The following is a 12,788-nucleotide window of genomic DNA, read 5'->3' on the forward strand; positions in this document are numbered from 1 at the left end:
AAGTTTGGGAGAGAGCAATATATATCCAGGTAAAAACCTGGGGCAAGATGTAAACAAATGTGATAAAGTGCATAGTGCAAAAAAAGGTTCAAAGTACGGCAGTACATATATCTGTATGGGGGGATAAAGTGATCAATGACTGGCAGCAAGAAATCGGGCATACCTTAAAAAATCATCATAGCAACACAGCTAGACTGTAAAATAGTATATAAAGACATCCATTATAACCAAATCACAGAGTAATAATAATACATTTAATCTTAAACCATCCTCAACATGAATAAAATAGATTAAAACCATATAAATAGGTATAAAATCTATTTAAAAGGATCATGCATATGATGGGATAAAATATTTACAGAAAGTTGTTAAGATCTTCCCCTATGTTGAGGCCATTAGGAATCTTGCTATTTAACCTCAAGATGTATTGGCTTTCCAACTGTCTTAGTCTTTTCTCTCTATCTCCACCTCTTTTGTGTGGAGGGACTGCATCAATAACAAAATATTGTAAGTCATTAAGGTTGTTATTGTGTACCAACTTGAAATGACGTGCCACAGGGTAATTAGGGTCTGAGTTTACTATGGCACGGAGGTGCTGTAAAATGCGGTTGTACACTTGCAACTTTGTGCTGCCAACATATTGCAACTCGCATGTACATTTTAACACATAGACCGCATGGTCAGTTTTGCAAGTGTACACATTATTAATTTGAATTACAGCATCCGTCAAGCCCTCAACAAATTCGGTGGTATTCACACCGAATTTGCACGCCCGGCATGAACTACACTTTCGAAAACCTGTTTTATTAGAGAACCAATTAGGTTTTGTAATGGTCTCAGGACTAGTTCTAACTAGAGCATCCCTCATCGAGGGTGCTCGACGGAAAGTGATGCTGGGCATATCTTCCAACAATGGGCCTAAGATAATATCAGTTTTCAAGATGGGCCAATTGGACTTAATGATTTGTTTCATCTTTTTTTGTTGATTATTAAAAGTAGTGATGAGACGAATGGTAGGTTTCTCAGATGTAACAACAACCTCCTCTGATGTTACTATAGTGGGTTGCTCTGCCGTTACCACTGTCTAATTAGACACAGCCCTTTTGAGAGAGTTGGTGAGGGTATTAACATCATAGCCTCTACGTAAGAATCTCTGATAAGATCCATTAAGACAATTCATGAGGTCAATCTCGTTGTTGCATATGCGTCTAATTCTTAAAAACTCCCCATAAGGGATGCTTTTGATAAGATGATGCGGATGGTTACTCTGAGCATGTAATATAGAGTTTCCAGCTGTGGACTTTCTGTACATTCTAGTCATGATCTTATTTTCTCTAATGTAAACCTCCACATCGAGAAAGTTAACACTTACATTGTTGATGTTGGCAGAAAATTCTAGATTTAAAGAATTGTTATTGATGTTACTAACAAATTCTTCGGCTGACGTTTTACAACCTTGCCAGATTATGAAAACATCGTCAATGAAGCGCCACATTTTCACAATGCCTGTTTCGTCTTCATCCAAGCAATCGCGAATCCCACCCAGGACGTGCTTCTCCCACCAGCCCACGTGTAAACACGCGTAGCTGGGGGAGAAGCACGCACCCATGGCGACACCGCGCAACTGCTGGAAGATCTCATTATTAAACAGGAAAAAATTGTTTTTAAGGCATAGATCAATCATACTGATAAGCATTTTGCTATGTTCAAAATATCTGATGTCTCTTTTAGACAAAAAGTATTCGATCGCATTTAAACCATCAACATGATTAATAGAGGTATACAAGGATGTAATGTCCATGACTAGAAATAAATAGTTAGGTTTCCACACAACTTCTTTCAATTTCATCAAAAAGTCACCAGTGTCTTTTAGGTAACTAGGTAAGGCCTCCATATAATCGTGTAAAAAGAAATCAACATATTTTGAGAGGGGTTCCAACAATCCATTTTGGGCGGAAATAATTGGTCGCCCCGGTATAGGTGTAGTACCTTTATGGATCTTGGGTAACAGATATAAAGTCGGAGTGATAGGGAAATCCTTTTTAAGGAAATCAAATTCTTTCTTATTAATCAATCCTTCCCTCTTCCAAGATGCCAAGTTAGAATGTACAAGTAATTTTACTTTGTTGAGTTCATTGAATGAGGCCTTCCTGTAACAAGCAGGGTCACTTAATTGTCTTTCAGCTTCCTTTAGATACAAAGTACGTGGCCATAGGACGATATTTCCACCTTTGTCAGCTTTATTGACTATAATATCGCCTTTGGATTTGATTTTTCGCATCAGTAGAGAATATTGTTTATCTCTAAAGCTTCTAAATTTTTTATTTTTTGCCACAGTTTTGTTCAATTCCTTTAGGTCTTCCACGACCCTATCGCTAAAAATGTCAATGGCATCCCGGGGCATCAACGGGACAAAAGTAGATTTAGGGCAAAACGGACTATTACCAGCACTGCCACTGCTGATTCCCATAGAATTTAGTACATCCTGTGTATTGATAAGGGCATTGTCATCATTAGCAAGAGAATGAGCAGTCTTTAAAGCCTTAGTGTCAGCAATTGAAAAATTTCTATGACTCTGAGACTCATTCAAAATGATTTTGGCTTTTTCACTTTTCTTGTTAGTAGTATGAAATTTGAGAAGCTTCAGTTTTCTTATAAACTTAAAAGTGTCAATTCTCGCTTGCACATACTTAAATCCATTGTTAGGGCAAAAGGAAAGACCCAATGAAAGAAGATGGGTTTCTGCTGCATTAAGATCAAGTTCAGTTAAATTGATCACAGTATTTTCTTCATCGGAGTTACATTGATGGTAAGTAGCACTCATAGAAGTTTTATCTTTTTCTTGTGTGTTTTTTTCTTTTGTATATTTTTCATTTTCATTTTCTTTTGTATTTTTTTCTCCTTTTGTATTTGATTCATTCATTACGAATTTTCCATTATTATCATGTTTACCATCGTTGGTCTCAGGAGACGAAGTTATGTCATCACTTGTTGATATGGTGGGTAGCTTCATAATTCTGCTTATGATTTCGTTTGGGCATTCCCCCTTCCTCTTCTCTTTTTCCCGTAATTGTTGGCGTTTCCTCCTCTCTTTACGGGATTTGTTTCGCCTCTTCCTCTTGTTGGCTGAGTCCCTCTCGACCTTAAGGTGTTTCGCCGATCTTCCACCATAAAAACCAATTCCTCAGATGAAGTAAAACTGCTAACCCCAAGTTGCCGTCCATTTGCTTCATCATCGGAACCCCCACTGCTATAGATAGAACTCATATCAGTGTCTGATCCTTCGGGGGCTCCCACCTGTTGGTTTTGGGGAGTTTGAGATGTTGTTGCTGCCACCGGCACCGATGAAGTTAGTGCTTGTCTTTTGGCCGACTCGAACTTCCTTGAGAAAGTGAATATTCTCCCATTTTCGTAGTCAGCCTTGTCTCTAGCAAATTTAGAGGCTTTGCAGGTTTTGATGGTCTCCTCATATTTATCAAGACGTTTTTTGATATCTTCCCGCCCTTTAATTATCAGCTTCTGTTGTTCCATGGCATTTAATTCGAGGTTGAGTTTCTCAATCTGGGACATTAGTTCGCCTCTATCGATTTCGGCGTATTTAATTAGCATGCAAACCATACCCATGGATGCATCGAGGTTATGTTGTGCCCACTCCTTCAACATAAGGGGATTGGGGTTTTCGAAGGATGGTGCAATCAGAACTCTCAAGCCACGAGGAACCCTTTTAGCTTCCTTGTATTTTTCAAGACTCTTTTGTTCCCACCATTTAGTAAGCTCCGTCCGGAGCAGCTTTTCAAGTTTTTTCAGTTTAGACTTTACATTGTCTCCTTCAATGGTTTTCTCCTTAGATTTCCCCCCATGAGTAGGGACTGCCGGTAAATTTAAAAAAAGAGCATCTAATGCTTGCTCCCTATCTCTGAAAATGCCAGCTGCCATCGCCATCTTAATTACGGAACGTTTGTAGAAATTAGCACTAGTTCAAAAAGTCTTTCCACGTGTAATATTCTCCACGTACTGGAAAAGATGAACAAATATCTCCTTAAATCTCGTGAAACCCACGTATGTCCCAACGGTAGCAACAACGTACAACGGCTCACCTAAGAATGCTGCCAGCGAAGAAAAACTCGGGTCCTCCGAACCAAATGATTCCTCACGGAAACCAGCAAACTTCCAGCGAGCCGAGACGCGTAGCAAGTCCGTGTTCACTTCCGGGTCGTGGGGGGCTGGCACACGCAATGCTCCTTCCGGGTAGAAACAATCGCCAAAGGCGAGGGCGGCCAAAAAACTGCAAACCAGCCACTGTTTGAAGAACGAGAGGGTCTGTAGAGGACGAAATCAGCCAATTCGTCAATTGAATAAGAATTCACAATCCTGAGGTGCCAGAAACAGCGTACGGACACAAACCAGGTACAGACCACAGGACGAGGAGTTGAAGTGAATGATGTGCTTTATTCCATAGATGGGGACGGCAACATGACGCGTTTCGTCCGGGAAACCCGGACTTGATCACATGGCAAAACCCAGAGATTTACGTGGTTAAATACTGGTAATGACGAGACTCCTCCCATAAATCAACTAACATAGAAGAAATATCCTTCAAAACTCAACTAAGGTCAACCACTATACATTTCAGATACAAATTTATGCGTAAAATGCAAAATATCAAACATTCAATTAAAAATTGAAATAAATTGTTTGGTACATGAAGGGCGAGTGCCCAAAGGTCAACCACAGTATGAACTAGGCCTCATAACTAAGCAATGTAAACTGGTATCATGGGGTCATGGCAAAACCAGTAAATAGGAGTAGAAACCACATAAAAAAAAAAAATTTTAGTGCAAAAGTTATAGTGCAAAATACATTATCCCAAAGTTTGGGAGAGAGCAATATATATCCAGGTAAAAACCTGGGGCAAGATGTAAACAAATGTGATAAAGTGCATAGTGCAAAAAAAGGTTCAAAGTACGGCAGTACATATATCTGTATGGGGGGGATAAAGTGATCAATGACTGGCAGCAAGAAATCGGGCATACCTTAAAAAATCATCATAGCAACACAGCTAGACTGTAAAATAGTATATAAAGACATCCATTATAACCAAATCACAGAGTAATAATAATACATTTAATCTTAAACCATCCTCAACATGAATAAAATAGATTAAAACCATATAAATAGGTATAAAATCTATTTAAAAGGATCATGCATATGATGGGATAAAATATTTACAGAAAGTTGTTAAGATCTTCCCCCATGTGTCAGACCCGTTTTTCACTAAGACGGGAGTGGTGGCAATGTGTAAAAGCGGAGGTCGGCTCTGCTTAACTGACACGCCTCTTGTTCAGGAGCTCCGCATATGGCCGACAAAGGAAAAGTGGTTTTCGTGCACGGACTGCACAAATGCGGCGCCCCCCCAGCCTGGATGGAAGTGTAGGCACTGGGGAAAGAGCAACAGTTTTCTGTTGGTGAGCTAAACTCGGGTGAGATACTCCGCCATAATATTGTGCTTCACGTAAAGGAAACAGGACGCTTGGATGGCTGACGATGTCGGGGCATAACTTATGTTTGAGGAGATCACTGCATCTAAACTCACGAGTCCTAAGCGAACATTTTCCTTTTAAGCACGATGTATGCACTGGAGAAACCTCGGCACCAGAGAGGGGATAAGTACTTGTGCTGTGTGGAACTTTCCTTGTCCTCTCTCTGTGAGAACACCGGCCGTCCAATGGGGTCACTCACCTGGCTATTTGAACTGCCTGCGAAAGTCTTTGCAGATTTTCTCCCTTCAAACTTGCAACCGGCACTGAGGAAAGCACAATGCTGAAACGCGTCTGCCAGAAGTTTGCCATGAGATGGGGGACAGGACTTCGTTAATGTTTACAGTGCTTGTATGGTGGCAATAAATTTCCCGAGTGAAGCTCATGCATGTGTCAGACCCGTTTTTCACTAAGACGGGAGTGGTGGCAATATATATATATATATATATATATATATATATATATATATATATATATATATATATATATATATATATATATATATATATATATATATATATATATATATATATATAAATGGAACTTCCAAATTCATTTTGGAAAGATGGACACGGACCCGGAAGTTCATTGCAAAGTTGTTTATTGTATCCAAACACCACGCACCACCGCCATGACGCGTTTCGGCCTTTAGGAGGCCTCGATCACATGACGTTGTGACAGGAAACCACAAATTTAAAGTGACAGTGCAATACCACATGCAAAATTTCAGCAGATAGTCATAGAAAAAATATAATCACTACAGTACCAGACGCTGAAATATTTCAAGACACGTGCAAAAATTGATTAACATGTAAACAGAACATATAGCGAGCATAAACATGTGCAAATATGCAAATACCATGAAACTCGGTCAACACTAATTTTTATAGAAAAAATAGAGCTATATATATATATAGAGAGAGAGAGACAGAGAGAGAGACAGATATATATATATATATATATATATACACATATATATATATACACATATATATATATATATATATATATATATATATATATATATATATATATATATATATATATATATATATATATATATATATATTCCGCATAGTTACCCACAATTAAAAGAGTCCTCAATCAGGTTTCTTTGGCTCAAACTTTTAATCAAGGCTGCATTGCAGACAGTTCAACACTCCACAGCATGTTCATGAAACCTGGCGTGTTTTGTGACTCTTCACTTCCTCAAAGGACCTGGATTAGCGCAACCATTTGGCACACCTATCTTTGAGGCCAATTCCAGCCCCCAGTGGGCGTTGCCACTCGCATGGCTTGCTGGAACCTGTAGTTGCCACAATACCACTACCGTGAGCTGGCACACAGTCCTGAAATTGTCAAAAATTAAAACCACAGTGGGTTGCTGAGCCGAGTGTGTACGTTGTTGGCTGAAATCTTGGATCACACTTCTTCTTCAAGTGGATTGACTTGCTAAATCTACTGGAAACTCTCTTCTGCCCTTCGTTGGACCTGTTAGTCGAGATTAGAGCTTGTGAGCTAACAGGGCTTTTTGTTTCCCGTCTCTCGCTTTCTGGAGTAGTGGTTCATTTTTTAACTTCTTTACTTCGTTGTGGGTATTTTGGTGCTTTTCATGGAGCACATTGAATAATACCTTTTTGTTAAGGGATCCCTTATTTCTAGTATAGGAGGTGCGAGTATTTTGCCGTTTAGATTTTTTCCCGCAAGGAGCCTTGGTGGAACTTGGATAAAGGGTGGACTACAAAGGATTCAAATCATGATAACACTCTTCTGGGAATGAGCCTTGTTTATTTTTGTCTGGCCTATATGGACTGAGTGTTGCTTTTAGAGGGGTAAGCAACACAAACAACACTGCTACTGTGCCTATTTGTTTAGTGCTGTGTAAAAGGTTTTTCTTTTCTATCCCTTGTGATAATGATTCTCTTCTTTTCTCCTTTTCTAAGCTGCCAGAGCTTAACCTGGTATCCATCGTCAGCCAGACAGGGGAGCATAGGACTGGTAGTCCACACCTCTTTTTTCTCTTCCCTTGTTTACCCACCTTCTCCCGGTGCATTCTTCTACTTTTGCCTGTACATATTTGGGCAGGTGTGATTAATGCACGGGTAGAGGAACAGGACGTTCTTCGTTCCTGCAGTGGCTGTTCTACAGGTGAGTGGGGGCGGAACAAGTGACAACTTCTTCAATTGCTAATCATTTTCTGCCATAGGTCACATATTTCCTTTCAGTTTCAGAAAGTGTTTGGGAATAATAAGCTAGAAGACTTGTTATTAATCTCATAATCTTGGTAAAATAATACCACTCCTATCACAAACCATGAGACAGCAGTTTCTACAACAAAAGGAAGGAACAAATCTGGATATCTATGTATTAGGGCAGATGTGTATTTGAAAGGATTGCTCTTGTTCTTCACCCCAGCAAAACAAAAAAACTCCATTTGGCAGGTGGACAGTGGGCTGGATGATGGTCTAGAACTCTTGTATGAACTGCTGATAGAAATTAGTACACCTCATTAACCTTTGTACCTCCTTGACCGATTGATGGATTGGCCTCACTTAGGCTGGGGTTAGGAACTACTTTCACTTAGGAAAGATCCATACTGATTCCTTGTCCTGAAATATCTAAATCTGAGAAGGTGATATTGGTGAATTCAAACAAACATTGTTCTACTTTAGTCTATAATGAATATTTGCTCAGTTGGGTGAGAATTTTTCAAACATGTAAACAATGCTGTTCTGATGTGCCAAAATATGTTAGGATTGTGGAAAGAGTGGAGTTCTGTCCTTTCCGGGGCCGAGTAGGACAACGTAGCAATATTTTATAAATAAGGGAACCCGGTCCCGTTTCAATTCTGCCACTTTTTTATTCTGAGCAGATTTTTGCACCCTAAAGATTTAATCCTTGGGTGTTATGAGTATTTTTGTCGTGTACAAGTTACGTCACTTTATAAACTTTTCAAGTTGTCAGAGGTTTTACATGTTGCCATACAGAAACAAAAATTCACTACATACAATTATATATACACTTTTCACACCAAAAAAGACAATTGAAATACAAATATACATTAACACTTCACATTACAATTTCTACATTACACTTTCTACAAACCTATTCTAAGTTATACCCTACTAACTAATTTTGACACCAGACCTACGCTGATTTATTTTTGTCTAATAGAGGACTGGTCTCGCAAGGGCATGCGATTTATTTTAGGAGGCGTTGTTTTGTTGACTGTGTACACCAGTAGGTATACACCGTTCTATATATGGCCCTTTGCGAGTTAAGTGTTCGTAAACAAGCCGAACAAACTAAGCCAAATATGTTAGGATGGCATCTAAGTAGACCATGATGCAAATATCCAAAAGATCATAAAAGATGTTGTTAAAAAAGTGTTGGAAGGTGGCTGGAGCTTAACAAATGCAGAAGAACTTCAGTAGTGGCTTCAGTAGATGTGTGAAATGTCCCTATTGAATATTGAAGGCTGTCTTCCACTCACATCCCATGCATGGTCTCACCAAGCTGTAAGTGTCTCACAGATCAATTTTAGTGAAGATCTTTGCTGTCTTTATCTGATCTAGGAAGACTGAGATGAGAAGGAAAGGATAACGGTTCCATATGCTAATAGCATTGAGTTGTTGATTATCAGTGCAGAATCAATATTCTCCATTTGCTTTGGCCACAAAGAACTTCAGAGCTCATGTTGAGGTGGGTGTAAGCTAGAGAAAACCCTCTCCAGGTTTTCTTGCAGGAATCAACACAATATTTAATTTCTCTTCACAGTCAACAGATATATTCTTCACATAGAATATGTTCCCCTGTAATTAAATCTGTCATACAATCATTCGTCTTATGAGAAGACAATATGTCAGCTCTTTTCTTCTTGAAGACATTTTAGAAATCCCCATAGGGTAGTAGTATAAGATGATCTTCATTTACAGCGTCCTCTTTAGTTGCAGGAGATGATGTGTGCAGAGCAAAGCTGGATAATGACTGAGTTTTCTCTTTGGTCACGTTTTGGATACAATGACCAGCAATAAGTAGATTAAAATCTAACAGCCAGGGTTTCTCAATGGATATCAAGATTGTGCAGCCTCAGCCATGTTGTTCCCAGGACTATGGGAAATGCAGGTTCACCAATAAGATTAAATCACAGATGGTCCACATGACCAGTCTCTATAGCCATCAAAAGTAGTAATGCTTCATTAAAATCTGCTCCGGATGTTAAAGGTGTTTTGTGAATTCCCTGATTCTCCCCAGAGGTAGAAGTGTAGGTGATTGGAATGTGTACCACTGTCTGAAATGTATCATCTATGAAGCAACTGGGGACCCCAGAGTCTACTAGTGCAAAACCCTGAATCCCATTGACAGAGTGTTACAGCTGAATGTTTGCTTGTCTTCTACAGATATTGACTTATATTTAAATCTGGTATTTCAGATTCCCTGTTGCATTGCGGCCCCAAACCTGAACTTCCATCTGTGTATCTTCCGCTTGGAGAGGAGAAAAATAGTTTCCTGTTAAATATCACAGTTACTGTTCAAAACAGTTTTGGGGATATAGCCAGGACAACTGCTACTGTCACGGTAAGTAAGTTTGATTTATTTTGCATTATACGGATAAGTGGTAGTGTGTATTGCTGCATTCGAGTGCTTTTAGGGAAAACATATATATATATATATATATATATATATATATATATATATATATATATATATATTTATATATATATATATATATATTTTTTTTTTTTAAAGTGTCAAAAACCTTTATTGTCTTTATGCACAGTGTAACAATGCAAAGAAGAGAGATATCACAATCCGAGTACAAATGTCATTGATATATGTAGCACAATTTCACATGCAATTATATATACGAACCAAACTTGCCCCCACTCCATTCATCCTGCAAAACAGCTCAAATTTAAAAAAATAAATAAAACAGAACCGTCCAGTCCTTGGCATTACTGTCCAAATATGCAAATATAAGCGTAGCAATACGTTATGCCTTGCATGAAGTCACCACACTATTTTGGAACCAAGCATTACAAGTACAGATCACACATCATCCCGCCACCCACCTCCCCACCCCCTGCTGAGTGCGGCAATTAGAAACTCGTTGTTCCCTGCTCCCTGTCAAGATGCCACATTGTTCCGCTGTGTTAAGACATGTCCCTTCGGAATGCTCCCGCGAGGTTTGGGTGCAGGTTCCCACCCCAGGTGCATCTTCCTCCCCCTCCCGAGCTGCCTCCTGCGCAAGTAATTATGTGGTAAGCGGGCCCCAAATGTCCTTTGGGCCTGATTTGATGGTAAGCATATCTGCGTAGTGTTGCATATGATCCTGCCATATGGACATGGTATGAATCCAGTCCTTAAATTTAGGAGCACGGCCCCTCCCCCACCTACACACCACCTGACGTTTTGCTATCAGTAATCCCATTGCTAGGAACTTCTTGTGTACTGTTTGGGTTCCCTGGGTCAAGCCCAGAAGGGCCATGAGGGGACATGGTTCTATCTGGGTACCTATCATGGCCGATAATCTCTGAAACGTTTGTGTCCAGTAGGCCATCACTTGGAGTCAGTCCCATGCCAGGTGGAAGAATCCCCCGCACCCTCCCAACCACAACGTGTACATGCATCACTGTCCCGAAGGCAGAACCTATACAGCCTGACTGGGGTATGATATAGGCTGTCCAGAAACTTCAAATGGATGAGGTGTAACCTATTGTTGCCGGTCACTGCCTCCATTTGCGCACAGCTAAGCTCGACCGGTCATCGGTCAGAGTAATATTTAAGTCAGTATCCCACTCCGGCCTAGCACGTATTTGGCTGGGGGACGGCGAATTGCGTGTATGTTGATAAAGGAGAGTTTTGATGTGCTGAGGGCTATCTGCCTGCAATAAGGCATCTAGTGGAACTAATGTATCTGGTTCACTCGGAAAATAGGGAGCTACAGCCTTCACACTCTGCCGAATACGGGTATACATGAATGTGTCCATTGTCCTCGGCTCACAGGTCTAAAAAAATTGATTCTTGGTGCGGAACTGCCCTTCCACATAAAGATCCCCCCAGCTGCTGTATTTAAGTTTCTCTAGCACCTTCCGGCAGACCCCCTCATAAGTGACTTGCAATAGTGGGTTTCGCAGTAGGGGCCTCTTGGGAGAGTACAACATGGGTATCTCTAGCCTGCGAGCTATACACTGCCATGCCATTATAGTACAGTCCACGGTGGATGGGTCGCGCTTGTGCTTTTTCACTGCCGTGAAGAGATAGCACGCTGTGGGTGTTAGGGCCATATAGCCATCCTCCACCGCCAAGTGGGGCATAAAAGGTGGCGGGTTAAACCAATACATGGCAAAATGAGCCTGCACACAGTAGTAGTATAGCTCAAAATTAGGGGCATCGTACCCTCCCTGATGGTATGGCAGCGTCAAGGTGGTCAGGCTCAGCCTCGCCTTTTTCCTGTCCCATATAAGTCTCGTAAGTTGCGAGTTCAGCGTTTTAAAAAAAAAAGGCCCCAGGATGATAAGGTATGTTAATGAAGAGGTACAGTGATTCGGGTAGTATGACCATTTTAAATAAGGAAATCCTCCATGCCATGGAAAGTGGAAGGCGCAACCAATTTGTGATGGTGTCTGTGATTTTGTCTACTGTTGTGCCATAATTTAGCCGCATGAGAACATCCCGGTCCCTAGTGAACCGTATGGCCAGGTATTTCACCTCATCTTCTCCCCAAACCAGGGGATAATCCAGCTGGTGCTGGGGAGTAATGTCGGTAAGGGGGAAGATTGCAGATTTAGACCAGTTGATTTGTACCCCGGAAATGGCTCCAAATTTAGTTATCTCTCGAACTACAGGGTTTAGATTATCTTGGGGTTTATGATTATATAGCATCATATCATCTGCATATAGGGAGATGAGTAGTTGCCTAGACTGGTAGACTAGCGCTCTATTATTATGATGTCTGAGTTTAGCGGCTAAGGGCTCAATGGCCAGGGCAAATAGGATGGGAGACAGGGGGCAGCCCTGCCTCGTGCCTCTGGATATAGGGAAAGGAGAGGATTTGGTCCCGTTCAGGAGTACTGAGGCCACCGGGCGAGTATATCATAATTGGATCCACTGGAGGAACGCAGTAGGCAACCCAATATATCCCAGAGTGCCCAGCAGGTAGTCCCACTCTAGGGAGACAAACGCTTTGGTAGAGTCAAGGAATACAGCTATTGCCGAGCACTTCAGGTCAATGTCTTGTAATACCACGGC

At 40.7% G+C, this 12,788-nt stretch overlaps 1 protein-coding gene across 1 annotated transcript in view; it reads left to right on the forward strand.

Moving 5' to 3' along the window:
• The window catches only part of LOC144798021 (polycystin-1-like protein 2), an 849,694-nt gene that overhangs the window by 309,243 nt on the left and 527,663 nt on the right, over positions 1 to 12,788 (forward strand). The window contains exon 15 of the mRNA XM_078668807.1: positions 9,970 to 10,115. Within this exon, the coding sequence (XP_078524933.1) occupies positions 9,970 to 10,115 (146 nt within the window). The remainder of the gene's footprint in view (positions 1 to 9,969; positions 10,116 to 12,788) is intronic.

The sequence above is a fragment of the Lissotriton helveticus genome, chromosome 12, assembly GCF_964261635.1.
Source record: "Lissotriton helveticus chromosome 12, aLisHel1.1, whole genome shotgun sequence".
In the NCBI taxonomy this organism is placed as follows: Eukaryota; Metazoa; Chordata; class Amphibia; order Caudata; family Salamandridae; genus Lissotriton; species Lissotriton helveticus.